Genomic DNA, 15,288 nt, shown 5'->3' on the forward strand with positions numbered 1-15,288 from the left:
ATATTACAAATCAAGATGTGTATCATGCTATCTCAACCAAACTGATCAAGGTGATGGTTGATTTCTCCCATCTTCTCTAAAAAAGAAATTAGCATCATTTTCTTATGGAAAAAGTCATTCAATAATATTTTTTTAAAAATGGTTTATACATTCATTTTAAAAATCTATAGACTAATACTGTTTCACTCAAAGAATAGTTCATAATGCTATGGTCAACGGCTGTACAGTCAATAAAGTATAATATCCTAGAATTTGGCAGATTGCCAATCTCCTATATCTTCTATATTTACAATACTACAGAATAATGAATGGTTCTAGTTATGTTAGCTACTTAACTGGCCAGAATATAGTCAAGTAGTGGTCACTCTCATTACCAACCATCATAGCTCCTTTTTGACTGTATATAAGAAAGTTATGAGTAAAGAACCATGGGAAAAAAGAACTGAAATGCAAATTTAAGGGTCTTGAGATTTTGTGGCATGAAAGAAATATATTACAGACATGAACATTATCAATGAGAAAAATAAAGTGACAAGCCATGACTTCATTAGCTTAGCTGATACCTAGAACTTAAAATACCTACATCTTTTAAAGTTATAATATTAGGGTGTTGTCCATAGCGCATCAAAATTTCAATTTCTTCTGAAGGGTCTCTCTTACTTTTGTCAATGATCTAAGAAATAAGGTAAGAGAAAGTTCTCAAAAGAAAATAAGTAACCTATTTTCTTTGTATAAAAATGAATGAAATAGTTAATTTTGGTTATAGTTTTAAAAAAATTTAAAACTCAAGAATGATGCATACCTCATTTTATTTTAACATTTGAAAATTTCCTATAACTAAAATTTGACAGAAAAAATGAACCAGAGTACTTTAACATTATGTTTTCTTAACTAAAATATACTAAACGAAAATGTGACCCAAATGTGATTTTAATTTTCACAATTGCTCAGCCTTAACATAATACATAAAAATTAAAACTATTTAAAAGCAAAATATTTATAAAACACATTGTTCCTCCAAAATAAAGACTTTGAAAGGAATTCAAAATGAAAATATTAAGTGTTAGTTGTCTTCCTTATCATCTTATCTTACTACCTACAATTGCCCCACTGAAAATGTCTGTCACTTAATCTGTAATTTAAATTTCATATATAAATTACACAAAAAGAGTTAAGCTCAGAAATAACACCTTCACTGCAAATTCCATGTTGTTAGTTGTATGTATGCAACGCTTGCAAACAGAATAGGAACCAACACCAATGTCCTCTTTCAATTCATATACTTCATCAAATTGTGCAGCATTTCCATCTATCTGTTTAAAAAGAAAAGTAAAATACTAAGGAGAATGAAATACTTTTCACAATTTTTATCCTCTCTCCAAAATATACATCCAACATAAATCTTTTTAAAAATAAAAAATAATGCATTCTAAAGAAGTTTTAAGCATATTTTAAAAAGGCTGAAGCAGATTCTGAACCAAACCTAAATTGTAGGCTTTCTGGATCCCCAAGGCCAATACAAGAAATCTAACTTATTCATCACCATTACATTTCATGGCAAAGAGACCACATAAATGTAATTAAGGGTAACCATGTCCTTTTTTTTCCCCCAAATATATTGAGACATTTTAATCTCATGATTATAACCAAAGATAAAATCACTTTAAAAATCTATTGTAAATCAGTTAGCAACAGCTAATCAGAGAAATAATTATCCCCAAACTAAATAATCTTCCTAAATGGAATTTACCTGAACAATTGGCAATACATTTGCACTTGTGATAGGAGCAATTTTATATTCTTCTGCAATAGAAGTTGCAACAAAGCTGAATCCTTTGAAAAGTTGATGAGCATTAGCACTGGCTGGTAAACCAGGAGAATCTATTGTTGAAATAAATACATTTTATTAGAATTTCACAGGACTCTATGGTGTAAAATGTTAGCATTTCTTTGAATATCAAGGAAATTATTAAATGTTGCCATCTGACATACATTATATACATTGTTTATTGTATATTATGTCTCCCCCCACTAGCGTGCACACTCCATGTAGGCAGTAATGTTTTTGTTTGTCCACTACTGCATCCTCATTGCTTAGTACATAATAGGCATTCAATATTTGTTGAATGAATGTATTAAACAGTTGCCACCAAAATTTAACTATGTTAAATACTGAACTGTAAGAGTAAGAGTGATATATGTCATGTCTTACATACTACCTTAACACATTAGCATGTCAAAAGACATATAAAACAAGAAAAAAATTTAAAACTGCAACACTATGCCTAAGTCCTGCTTTCCTTGATAAGTATTTGCCACTTAAAGCCTCTATTTGACAGGTACCCATGGAATTTTGCATATAAGATCTACATTTCCAGAAAACATAAACCAATCCTCTGCCAACTTGCCATGTTTTTGTTTTTACTTAAAAAGCTAGGTTATTTTTTAATCATCTAATTGAATAAAAGCCCCAGTTTTATACATAAATATGCATTACCTTTAGGTGTTTTTGCAGTAAATTCAGGATCAAAACAAAAAGCATCATCTGGTTTTCCAGAAGCAGGCTTGAAAGGAGGTTGAACTTCTCTTTTATATAATTTCTAGAAGAAGTAATGAGGGAACATAAAAACATACTAATACATAAAAAATTATTATATTTTCTAAGGGAAATCAGAGCATAATATTCATAGACCTTAAGAGAACACTCACAATTTCATAATAGAAGTTTCAACAGGCTTCAGATACCTCTTATCTGAATTTGAAAAATTTGAGAGGTAATATAGAAAATCAAATGAGGCCAGGAAGCACAGCATTGATGTCACAAGTTGAATTTCCAAAGAATAAAGATGTTCAATTTTGAGTTTCAAAAACTGATTTGAGATCAATGTGGAGACATAAACAGCTACTGAAAACTCCTTTCCAGAGATTAAATGAAAAGAATGACAACTCTGAACTGTTTGAAACTCTGGAGGAGGATACAGACTGGAGTAAGACCCTACAAATGCTGAATTGAAGAAAGAGAAGAAATATCAGGTAGGAATTTTCTGTCCTAAACCAGCCAGTTGCCTCCCCTTGCCCTCACTCAGTCTCTGTGCAGGAAAGGTTCAGAAACAACAGATGGGTACCCTCCCACTGGGGACACAGATTTAAAAATCTCACAGCAGTGAAAAACACCCTCACTGTTTGAAGGCCTGGTGGACAGGGGAGGATATTTCAAGGCCCAGATCAGTGAGGGACAAAGAGTCTGAGAAAATGCAGACAGAGATGTTTCCAGCTCTGGGTCTGAAAGCCCATCCCCCACCTTTGAGGGATGCAACAGCTGGCAGCCATTTCCCTGCCTTGGAGACAGCTGGAGTGCTGGATCAGCTGAAGGCATACTTTGCCACAGAGAGGCAGTAGCCAGCAGTCAGTTCCTTGCCCTGGGGACAGCTGGAGTGCTGGCTTGCCTGGAGGGGAGTGCTGTGCCACAGATAGAGCTTCACTTCAAGCCAGATTTTGGCTGGCAGAGCAAGGGCATAGGAATCCCACAGTTTTGGCCAAGCTGCACTCAGAGGCAGAGCAACCTCGGAGGACAATTAAGTTGCCAAACATTGCCTTCTGCTGGGCAGTCTGGAAACTGCAAGGACACATTCTTAGAAACACAGAAGTTGGTCTATACACCCTGTAGGAAAACCTGGCCTTGTTTTGGCTGAGAAATAGGGAAGACCCAACTGTTAAAGCATGGACCCAAAACATACCCAGGTTTTCCTGGCCAGTGGAAAACAGAATACCACTGGAAGCCAGGAGATTTTTATTACCACACACAGTGAATTTGCTGGGGTGCCTAGTGCTTAACTCCCAACCCTGTGTCAGGCCATGCTGGGCACCTGATTTTGGGGAGAAGACTTGGGGGCAGGGTCAATCAAACAACTGGCCATGGAGAGAAACAAGAAAAAATAGAGATCAAAGTCAACCAACAAGAAAATCTTATGCAAAAGAGAGAAAACAACCTCTAGAGCAAACCAATCAATAAAACCACATGCCAAGACAGCAGAAAATCACAAGCCACATCAGGAGACAGGAAGATATGGCCCAGTCAAAGGAAGAAACTAAGATTTCAACTGAGATTCAGGAGTTGAAACAACTAATTATAGATGTTCAAACAAATCTTTTAAATCAAATCAATGAGGTAAGAGAGAATGTGACAAAAGAGATAAAGGATATAAAGAGACAGTGGGTGACCATAAGGAAGAATTTGTAAGCTTGAAAAAATAAATGGTAGAACTTATGGGAATGAAAGACACAATAGAAGAGATGAAAATCACAATGGTGACATATAACAGCAGACTTGGAGAGGCAGAAGAAAAGGTCAGTGAGATGTGGGACAGGACACCTGAAATCCTGCACACAAAGGAACAGATAGGGAAAAGAATGGAAAAATATGAGCAGGGTCTCAGGGAACTGAATGACAACATTAAGTGCTTAATATACATGTTATAGGTGTCCCAGAAGGAGAAGAGAAGGGAAAAGTGGCAGAAGGAATAATAGAGGAAATAATCAATGAAAAATTCCCAACTCTTATGAAAGACATAAAATTACAGGTCCAAGAAGCACAGCATTCCCCAAACAGAATTGATTCAAATAGACCTGCTCCAAGACACTTACTAATCATATTTTCACATGTTAAGGACAAAGAGAATTCTGAAAGCAGCAAGAGAAAAGCAATCCATCACGTACAAGGGAAGCTCAATAAGACTAAGTATGGATCTCTCAGCAGAAACCATGGAGGTGAGAAGGCAGTATGACATATTCAAGACACTGAAAGAGAAAAACTGCTAATCAAGAATCCTATATCTGGCCAAACTGTCCTCCAAAAATGAGGGAGAGTTTAAAATATTTACAGATAAACAGACACTGAGAGAGTTTGTGAACAGGAGACCTCCTCTATAGGAAATACTAAAGGGAGTGCTACAGACAGATAGGAAAAGACAAGAGAGAGGGGTTTGCAGAAGCATGTAGAAATGAAGATATCAGGAGATAGAAAGCAGGTAGAGATTGGACATTTGATGTTGAAGGAGTATAGAAAGTTCTAGAGGATTGATTGTATAGATATAGAAATGGATAGCACAATACTGTGTGATGATAGCACAATATTGTAAGTGCACTGAGAAAAGATGACTGTGAATATGGTAGAAAGAGGAATGTTAGGGGTCTGGATGACACCAGAAGGAAAGTTAGAAGACAAAGACTGGGACTGTATAACTTATTGAAACTTAGAGTGGTCAATGTGTGTGATTACATGTACAAATATAAGAATGTGTTTCCATGAGCGAGCAACAAGAAAGCATGAAGTTATGAGGTATGCAATGAAGTGAATGGACTGTGAGGACAGTATGTTGAGTGAAATAAACCAGAAATGAAAAGACAAACACTATAATGCCTCACTAATATAGACTAATAACAATGTGTAAACTCTGAGAGTTGAATCTTGGAACATGGGCTATAAGGGGAATGCTTATATAAAGGTTACTAGATTGTAAGCTCTTACAGCAGTCACATTTATTCATGCATTGTAACAGTTTGAGATTCTGAGCTGTTTGTGTGTGATATGGTCAGTCCCTGGAACCTTGGGTGTCTGTGTGGCACCTGAGACTCAGAGCCAGAATTCAGTAGTTGTGAGTGTCAGCATTGTCCTATGAACCAACTGCTAAAGAGGCTGAAAAGGAGATCAGACTTTGGTGACATAAATGAAATGGACTTTGTTGAGATGGGGTAGACCCAACTAAAGGGTACAGGATGATACTAACTGTGTTTTAAAACTCTGACTTCTGTATGGGACCAAAGAAAGAGATGGTTATATGGTGCTAAGCCTATATTTTCTGTAGCACACAATATAATATAACTTGTATGGTCAGTTTACTCAAATGCCATAATTACATAGAACTTTGACTAGGGAGTGAGACCTTGTTGTTTGTACAGGTTAGCATGAAGTCCCAATACAACCCAGAGTAATTTGGGCAGAGAATAAAAAGTATTTACAAAGCTCCCTTGAGGGACTATGGAAAAATGTGGAAATATTAAACTTCCCCAGTGGGGGAAATCCTGGTATTCTTGCAAGCACTGGGGACCACCAGCTTTGTAGGCCAAGCCCTCGATCATGGGGCTTGCCCTCACAAAAGCTTGATACTGCAAAGGAGAGGCTAATCTTACTCATAATTGTGCCTAGGAGTTACCCCCATAGGGCCTCTTTTGTTGCTCAGATGTGGCCTCTCTCTCTAAGACAACCAGGCAGGTAAACCCATTGCCCCCCCAATATGGGACATGACTCCCAGAGGTATGAATCTCCCTGGCAATGTGGAACATGACTTCCAGGAATGAGCCTGGACCTTGCATTGTGTGATTGGGAAAGACTTTTGGACCAAAAGAGGTAGGAGAATTGAAACAAAATAAAGTTTCAATGGCTGAGAGATTTCAAATGGAGTTGAGAGGTCATTCTGGAAGTAACTCTTATATGTTATATAGATATAATTTTTTTAGTTTTTTTAGTTTATTAGAATAGTTAGAAGGAAATATCTGAAATTGCTGTATTGCAATCCAGTATCCTTGATTCTTGAAGGTGACCATATAACTATATAGCTTATATGGTGTGACCGTGTGATTGTGAAAACCTTATGGGTCACATTCCCTTTACCTAGTATATGGGCAAATCAGTAGAAAAACTGGGGACAAAAATAAATTACTATTATGGAGGATGGGGATATGGGATGTTTATAGTGTTCTTTTTTACTTTTACTTTCATTCTTATTTTTATTTTTCAGAGTAATGAAAATGTTCAAAAATTGACTGTGGTGATGAATGCACAACTATCTGATGATACTGTGAACAACTGTTTTACACTCTGGATGATTGTGTGGCATATGAATATACGTCAATTAAGAAAAGTAAATGAGGGGGGAGGAGGGGTATGGTAATCTTTGAGTGTTCTCTTTTACTTTTATTTCTTTATTTTCATTTTTATTTTTTGGAGTGATAAAAATGTTCAAAAATTGATTGTGGTGTTGAATGTACAACTATATGATAAAACTGTGAACAACTGTTTTAAACTTTGGATGATTGTATGGTATGTGAAAATATTTCAATAAAATTACATTTAAAAGACTGATTTGAGAATCTACTGGGCCCTATACATTTCACATTTCTAATGGAATCTGAGGCTAGAGTCTGAAAGGGTCTTGTGTCCAGCCACAATGTCAAAGGATTCTAGTTGCCTAAAGCCTTAAGGTTAACTGAATCCTGGCTCTAGATTGTGGAGCTCACCCTAGCAGACATTTCCTTCAAAGTGTGGTTAGAGCACCTGAAAGGACAAAGCCATGGTCAGTTTATTTCTGTTCCTAATTGCTGGATAAAAGTGTGTCTAATAAATGTTTGCATATGTGGCAGGAAAAAAAAAAAACAACTGATTTAAGAGGATTGTGGGTAGATGGAATAGGGAGCTCCAGGATTAAGTCCTTCAACCAGAACAACTATTAAACAGGCAGGAACTGTTTGAAACTACTATTTTGAAACTTCATAGGTGAGAAGAACACTGTACAGCATCTAGAGAAGAGCGGGAGCAAGAGGCTGATAAATTACAGTAAAGAACACTAAAGTCCTCTCTCCACATGGCAACTACTTTTACCCACTCCCCACTTTTGCTGCAGGCTGCCATGGGATCCAGCCCCTGGATAGCTCACTGTTGACAGAAAGGGATGTAAAAATCTTCTTCTCCAAGACCAGGGGTGGGCATGGCCCATCACTGATCATGGCTTTTGATTAGTGACTTTGGATTGCTGAGGTCCCAGCTCAGAGGGCAGCTATTATTTCAACATGCCCTGGATAAAGCCTGGGTGAGAGGAGACTAAAAGACTATGCTTCCTCAGGGCAGTGGGGACAGTTAGGTGAAGGGATGTATTTGCTGGGAAGGCCAAGAAAGTTCAGCTTTGGGAAGCCGTGAAAGACACTCTTGTGTCTGATCCCCACCCCAGGGTACTTTGGAGCTGGTCTGCACCTTATTGGTAGGTCCCTGGACCTGTTTTGTCTGGCAAAGACTGAATTGGAAAAGTCCTCTGGAGCATTTGCCCTCCAGAAAAAAGCAGTTTGAGACAACAAAAAGAGTGTATAGAGGCAGACAGTATGGGGAAAAGGCTTGCCAGCTTCAAAAGCCCTGGAGATGGAGGTCTGTCTTCCAGGAAACAGAGGGGACAACCAAACTTCTGTTAACAGGGGAACTCCAAAACCACTGACAAGCAAAATTCCAAGACAAGACACAGGCCCAGAAAGACAGGGAAAACCCTGTACTCTGCATTTGCCATGGAAGGACTTTCCTGAGTGGGGGGCTGAAGCTCAAAAAAAATCTCTGTCTTATCACCAGCTGGTTACAAAATCAAAAAATAGAAATCTAAGGGAATGAATCTCAAGGTTAACATTTACAAATATTACAGTGTACAGTGTGCAACAAAACAGTATGAGACAAAGAAACCAGAAATGATGGGCCATCTACACAAGAGATTAAAAATCCAGAAAACAACAATGAAGAAGAAAGTATGTGGACATACTGAACAAAGCCTTTTAAAAATGATTTTAAAAATGCTCAAGGAGATGAGTAAAAATACAGAGAAATAACTAAAGGATATCAGGAAAACAATGAATGAGCAATATGAGAATCTTAGTAAAGAAAAAATTTTTTTTAAAAAGAACAAAACCAAACTACTGTAGTTGAAGACCAAATAACTGAAATGAAAAAATTCCCAGGAAGGTTTTAAGAGCAGATTGGAGTTGACAGAAGAAAAATAGGTGAACTTGAAGACAAGACACTTGAAATGAGTCAGGCTGAGGAGCAGAAAGAAAAGAGAATTATGAAAAGTAAAAATAGCCAAAGATAATTCTGAGACCCATCAAGCATACCAATATATGCATTATGAAAGTCCCAGAAGGAGAAGAAAGGGACAGAAGGAATATTTAATAAAGTAATTACACAGAACTCCCCAAACTTAGCAAAAGATGTGAATATGCACATCCAAGAAGTCCAGAGAATAGCAAACTGGATAAATCTGAAGAAAACACATCCTGTCTTACATTGATCACACTATTGAATGCAAGGGACAAGGAGAGAGTTTTGAAAGCTGCAAAAGAAAATCAATGTGTTATGTACAAGGCAGTCCTAGACTGAGTGCCAATTTCTCATCAGAATCCATGGAGGCAAGAAGACAGTGGGATGAAATACTTCAAGTGATCAAAGAAAACAACTGGCAACCAAGAATCTTATATCCAGCAACACTTTCAAAAATTTAGGAGAGATTAAGATATTCCCAGATAAACAAAAGCTGATGGAACTCACCACCACTAGACCTGTGCTACAAGGAATTCTTTAGACTGAAAAGAAAGGACACTAGACAGTGGTTCAGAGCAGGATAAAGAAATAAAGACCTGTAGTAAAGGTAACCATTTGGGTTATTGTAGTGTATTGTTTGGTATGTAACTCCAGTTCTTACTTCCTAAAGGTGCTAAAATATAAGAACATAAAAAGTAATCATAAATCTATGGTTTTGAACATACAGTGTATAAAGATATAAGTGGTAACAAATATAAAAAAATGGTGGGGGAACAGATGGGTATAGGAAAAGTATATTTGTATGCTACTGAAGTTAAGTTGGTATCAAACCAAATATGATTGCTATATATTTAGGATGTTAAATTTTAACCCCATGGTAACCACAAACAAAAGAGATGAAAAATGTATCCAGATAGAGAATAAAAGACACTCAATATGGTACAATGCAAAAAATCAAATAAATACAAAAGCAGGCATTAACTGAATAATTGAAGGACAAAAAAGGTATAAGATATGCAAAGGCTAAATCACAAAATGGCAGAAGAAAGTCCTCTTTATCAGTAGTGACTTTAAATGTAAATGGATAAAACTCTCCCATCAAAAGGCAGAGATTGGCAAAATGGATTAAAACGCATGACCCAACTATATTTTGTCTGCAAGAGCCTCACCTTAAATTAAGACATACAAGTTAAGCTGAAAATGAAGGCATAGAAAAAAAATACACCATGCAAGTTGTGGTAGTTTGAAGTTGCATGTACCCCAGAAAAACATGCTTTTAAAATCTAATCTGTTCCTATGGGTGTAAAGCCATCATAAGCATGACTTTCGATGAGACTATTTCAGTTAACGGGTGACCCAGCTTATTCAGGATGAGTTTAAAAAGGACTCCAGTAACCAGAGTCTTTTATAAATGGGATGAATTCAGAGAGACAGAAAGAAAACCATGGACACAAGAAGCTGAAACCACAAAACTCAGAAGAGCAAGGAGAGACCAGAAGATGCCACCATATGCTTGATGATGTGTGAAAGGAGCCAAGGATTTACAACAGCTGGTCTTCAGGAGGAAAGCATCACCTTGATGATGCCTTGATTTAGACATGTTTCTTGGCCTCACAACTGTAAGTGAATAAATTCCCATTGTTTAAAGCTAACCCACTTCATGGTATAGTCTTTGAGCAGCCTAGGAAACTAAAACACAAGTAGTAACCAAAAGATAGCTGGGGTAGCTATTCTAATATCAGATAAAATAGACTTTAAGTCAAAAACACTTATGAGAGGAGAGGCTAAACCTGCTTATAATTGTGCCTAAGAGTCTCCCCCTGAGTGCCTCTTTGTTGCTCAGATGTGGTCCTCTCTCTCTAATTAAGCCACCTTGTTGGGTGATCTCACTGCCCTCCCCCCTACATGGGACCTGACTCCTAGGGGTGTAAATCTCTCTGGCAATGCAGGATATGACGCCCAGGGATGAATCTGGAACTGGCATCATGGGATTGAGTACATCTTCTTGACCAAAAGGGGGATGCAAAATGAGACAAAATAGTTTTAGTGGCTGAGAGATTTCAAATGGAGTTGAGAGGTCACTCTGGTGGACATTCTTATGCACTATATAGATAACACATTTTAGATTTTAATATATTGGAATAGCTAGAAGTAAATACCTGAAACTACCAAACTCCAATCCAGTAGGCTTGACTTTTGAAGACAATTGTATAACAATGTAGCTTACAAGGGGTGACAGTGTGATTGTGAAAACCCTGTGGATCTCACTCCCTTTATCCAGTGTATGGATAGATGAGTAGAAAAATGGGGACAAAACCTAAATGAAAAATAGGGTGGGATGGGGGGGTAATTTGGGTGTTCTTTTTTTATTTTTACTTTTTATTCTTATTCTGATTCTTTGTAGTGTAAGAAAAATGTTCAAAAATATATTGGGGTGATGAATGCACAACTATAAGATGGTACTGTGAACAGCTGATTGTACACCATGGATGATTGTATGGCATGTGACTATATCTCAATAAAACTGAATTTAAAAAAAAATTCTTCAAACTCCAAAAAAAAAAAAAAAAACTTATGAGGGTCAAAGGCAGTTATTACATACTGTGCAACATCTCCACTGAACTAGTAGCTACTTCTGTACTAGAAATCAAATAAAGATGCTTTTCTTTTTGAAAAAAAAAATCAATACCAATACCAGAACTAGATAATAAAAATGATTAAGCATAATGATTGATAATACATAATATATATAAAGCTGTACTGTAAAACAAACAACAAAAAGTCAGTTTTTCTAAGAAAAGTTTATTGGTTTGTGGGATAAGACTAAATTTAAAAATTGTTATAAAGGGACTTAGCAGAATTTTACATTTGTGTCATGTTTCCTCTTATGATTTAGTGAAATATCTGTAGATAGATACTCTTTTCTTAATAAATAATACATGACAAAGAACAGTTTGAAATTAAGTAACACCTTAGATTCTTTACATTTCATTTCCTATAAAAATCTGTCCTATAATTCTTCCTTTTTTTTCCTCTCTGTTCCTCCCTCACATTCCCCATTCCAGAATAGGGGCATAATATTAACCATACTTAACATATAAATGAAAAACAAAATATTTACCAAAAATTATCCATGGATTCACTGGTTCAAATATCCATGGATACACTGCACTTATAAAAATCTCACACTAAATATAAAACAAAAGGCTTGAGTTTATCAGCAAAGTCCATATATTATCATTTACTCTTTAGTTTTTGTTTCATAGGATGATAAAATCCATCAATAACAAATGTTCTACTAAACTTACATTCCAGTCAATATTTGCAAAGAAGAGATGTCTCTTGATTTCTTCAACTCCTTCTGAACCTAACAAAATGAAAATAATTTTTACCGGTATGATTTTTTTTTTATCTTGCTACCTGGCATCCAGGCTTTGAGTATACACATTTCACAGGTTCCTTACAGTGAAAAGTCTATGATTTCTTATCTGGCATTTTATTAACTGGTCCTTTCACTTTACAATGATTAAAAAAATCCTGATGTTCATTGTGGAGCAATAGGATATTATGAGATACTGAAGCACCTCAATTCAAATCAAAATTATGTTCAACATAACATTAAACTTTAAGTAGCTTCATTCATTGTTATTTCAATACTTATGAGCTCATATCTGTATGCCAAATTACAAAGCATAGAGGAATAAAGTGACCTAGAAATTTTAACACCAGGACATAGATAGGTTAACAGATCACATCTGGATGCAGGGAAATGCTACCAGAAAATGGTCAAGTAATGGGAAGTATGGAGACATATTTACCTTGAAAAACATTTTGTCCCTGGGGTGGGGGGCAAAATAATTACCTTCAAATATCTAAAAGGATTACTGATAGAAAATTCTGTGAATTCATTCAAAAGAGGCAATCCATATATGATTTACATAATAATATATGTTAAACAGAAGTTTTGATTAACTAGACCACTCCATTTCTTAGTCATGTACATAGCCAAGTTTACTGCACTTAAACCAGAAAACTTAAAGACATAATTATTTCCCTAAAATATGCAGTATATTGCTATCATTAAAAAAAGCTAAGAAAAGTAACAATACCCAATCTATTTGCTGGGTTCCTTTTGAATAACATCCTTAGAAGACTTTGTGCTTCAGCACTAAGAAACTGAGGCATTCCAAGTTTTGCTCTGGAAAACAGGATTTTATAAAATTTCATTCAAACAATCTAGCCATACTTGTAAGTTGAAAAATCTCAAAAAAAAAAATAGTGTTCCTTCACAAGGGCAATTAGTGTCCCCTATATGGTAAGAGAAGGAAGCAAGACAGCATAGAAAATGTTCTTCTGTATAAATTTATAACCACAAGTTGATTAAAATTGAAAACAAGTATTTTATTCCCTGCAAAAGAAAAAAATACTGTTTACACTTACTTCAAAATCATATTCATGGTCTCATTTCTGTCTTTCCCTTGAAATGGCAGAGTACCAGTAAGCATTTCAAACTAAAACAAAACATAACCACAACAGTCCATTTAGTGCAACTTAGAATATATAATAAAATGCTTTAGGAAAAAGTTGAGACATAATACATGATCATCAAATCAAGCAGGAGCTACATGATGGTGGGTCAAAATGGGACCAGAAAATTAGGTCATTGAAGGAAATACACTTCTTGTTCTCCCACTATATGTAGCTCCACTGTATATGTAAGCTATAGCCAATATTTTTCAGTTCTATCTAATTTGGCTAAGTTCCCAAAGCCAAAGCAATTTGGAAATAGACAAAAGGCATTTTTCTTTTAAAACAAAGATATACTTTTAAAGCAAACGTTTAATAATAAAGGGAAAGAAAATATAAGCACCCAACCATTCCAAATTCATACATGCCTAAGACAGATTTAACTATTCCCCTCACTCCCCCAAAACAGAAACAAAAAAAGTTAGGTGTGAGAAGCAGCTAAACCCACCCCCCCCACACACACACACACATGCACCACATGCCAATAACTTTATAAAAGGAAAAATTGAGACTGTTGTACATAGCATAAGGAAAACAATTTCCCAAAGAGAATTAATTGCAATGCAGATAACAAGAAAATTAAATAATGGCATAAAAATCAAGTCTAAAAATTAACATTTTTATTTCATTAAAGAGAAAAGTTTCTATATCCCTAATATGGTTTAAAGCCTCAAACTTAAGATTCAATAATGGCTTTGGCTTCAGTCCTTTGCTCATTTATCTGAACTCAGGACCTTACTTAGCATATCCATTCAACTTTCTTTTGTACCCTGATGACTCACAAATATGCTCTTTCAGTCTCAGTCTCTTGCAAGCTCCAGTTTTCCCTCCCAAACCTACAGTAATAGATCTCAACTAGGGAGTAGAGGGGTAGAGGTGGGAGTGGCAGGGTGATAAAGAAGGGAATTACAGTGTATCAAAATCACACTTTTCAAAGAAAGTCCAAATTAGTAGCTGAGTGGGAAAATACATATATATTTTTAAGATTAAATGATTCTGATTCTCTCTCCATTGCTTCCCCTAATTTATCACCACCCAGGGGTTAACCACTAATCTTCAATATAACTTCTATTACCTTAAATTCAACTTGTTAAAAAAATAAATTATTTCCCTACCTCCAAAACCAGCTATTCTTCCCAGTTGTCTCTTTTCTATTGTCCTACCATTATGTCAATGGCCCACAATTCATAAAAACTAGAAGTATCTATCTTTGACCTTTCCTCTCTACTTAATCCTGACATTTAATGCTACTAAGGTTAGTCACCATTTTCTTTGAAATGCCTTTAAGACTTCCTCCTTTTTATTCTATAAACTTAAAACTGTCTTGTAAGGACATCTTGTTGGTCTCCCAGTTTCCAGTTTCTGTACATTTTCAATCAATTTAAATAATGCTGCCAAGGATAATCTTCCTAAAACACAATTTTTTCTGTAATCACCATCCTTTTTAAGAATTGATAATAGCTTCCTACTACCTAGATAATAGTATGCAGATGCTTATAAAGGCTTATAGCCTCATTAACTCCACCTTCACCCTCATACTCCATTGCTCCAGCCAAATTTGTTCTCTAAGCACTTGCTTATACACAACTCTACTTCTTGACATGTAACTATTTAAATTTCATCCATCCTTAATGACCTAATTTCAGTTCCACCTCCTTCAAGGAATCTTTTTTCTTACATCAATGTATATGAGTTCTTCCCTGATCTTCAAAAGCAAATTGTATCAGTCTCAATAGCTATTCATTTATCATCCTATTTACTAATGCAAATTAGAATTTGCACACCAAATTCATAACAATTTAGTCAATAATTGTTAAGCAACTACTTAAATGCCCACTATGCTAAGTACTGACTGAGAGGAAAAGTAGTATATGACAAGATTCCTGTTCTTAAAAGGCTTACAATCTTCCTAG

The 15,288-nt window shown here is 35.8% G+C and overlaps 1 protein-coding gene across 1 annotated transcript in view; it reads right to left on the bottom strand.

The window, feature by feature from the left end:
* The window catches only part of RPS6KA6 (ribosomal protein S6 kinase A6), a 326,190-nt gene that overhangs the window by 102,177 nt on the left and 208,725 nt on the right, over positions 1 to 15,288 (bottom strand). Inside the window, exons 9-15 of the mRNA XM_037821825.1 lie at positions 13,289 to 13,359; positions 12,958 to 13,046; positions 12,157 to 12,215; positions 2,498 to 2,600; positions 1,751 to 1,881; positions 1,191 to 1,313; positions 584 to 673 (exon numbers count right to left, since the gene is read on the bottom strand). Coding sequence (XP_037677753.1) covers positions 584 to 673; positions 1,191 to 1,313; positions 1,751 to 1,881; positions 2,498 to 2,600; positions 12,157 to 12,215; positions 12,958 to 13,046; positions 13,289 to 13,359 — 666 coding nt within the window. The remainder of the gene's footprint in view (positions 1 to 583; positions 674 to 1,190; positions 1,314 to 1,750; positions 1,882 to 2,497; positions 2,601 to 12,156; positions 12,216 to 12,957; positions 13,047 to 13,288; positions 13,360 to 15,288) is intronic.

The sequence above is a fragment of the Choloepus didactylus genome, chromosome X (genome assembly GCF_015220235.1).
Source record: "Choloepus didactylus isolate mChoDid1 chromosome X, mChoDid1.pri, whole genome shotgun sequence".
Lineage (NCBI taxonomy): Eukaryota > Metazoa > Chordata > Mammalia > Pilosa > Megalonychidae > Choloepus > Choloepus didactylus.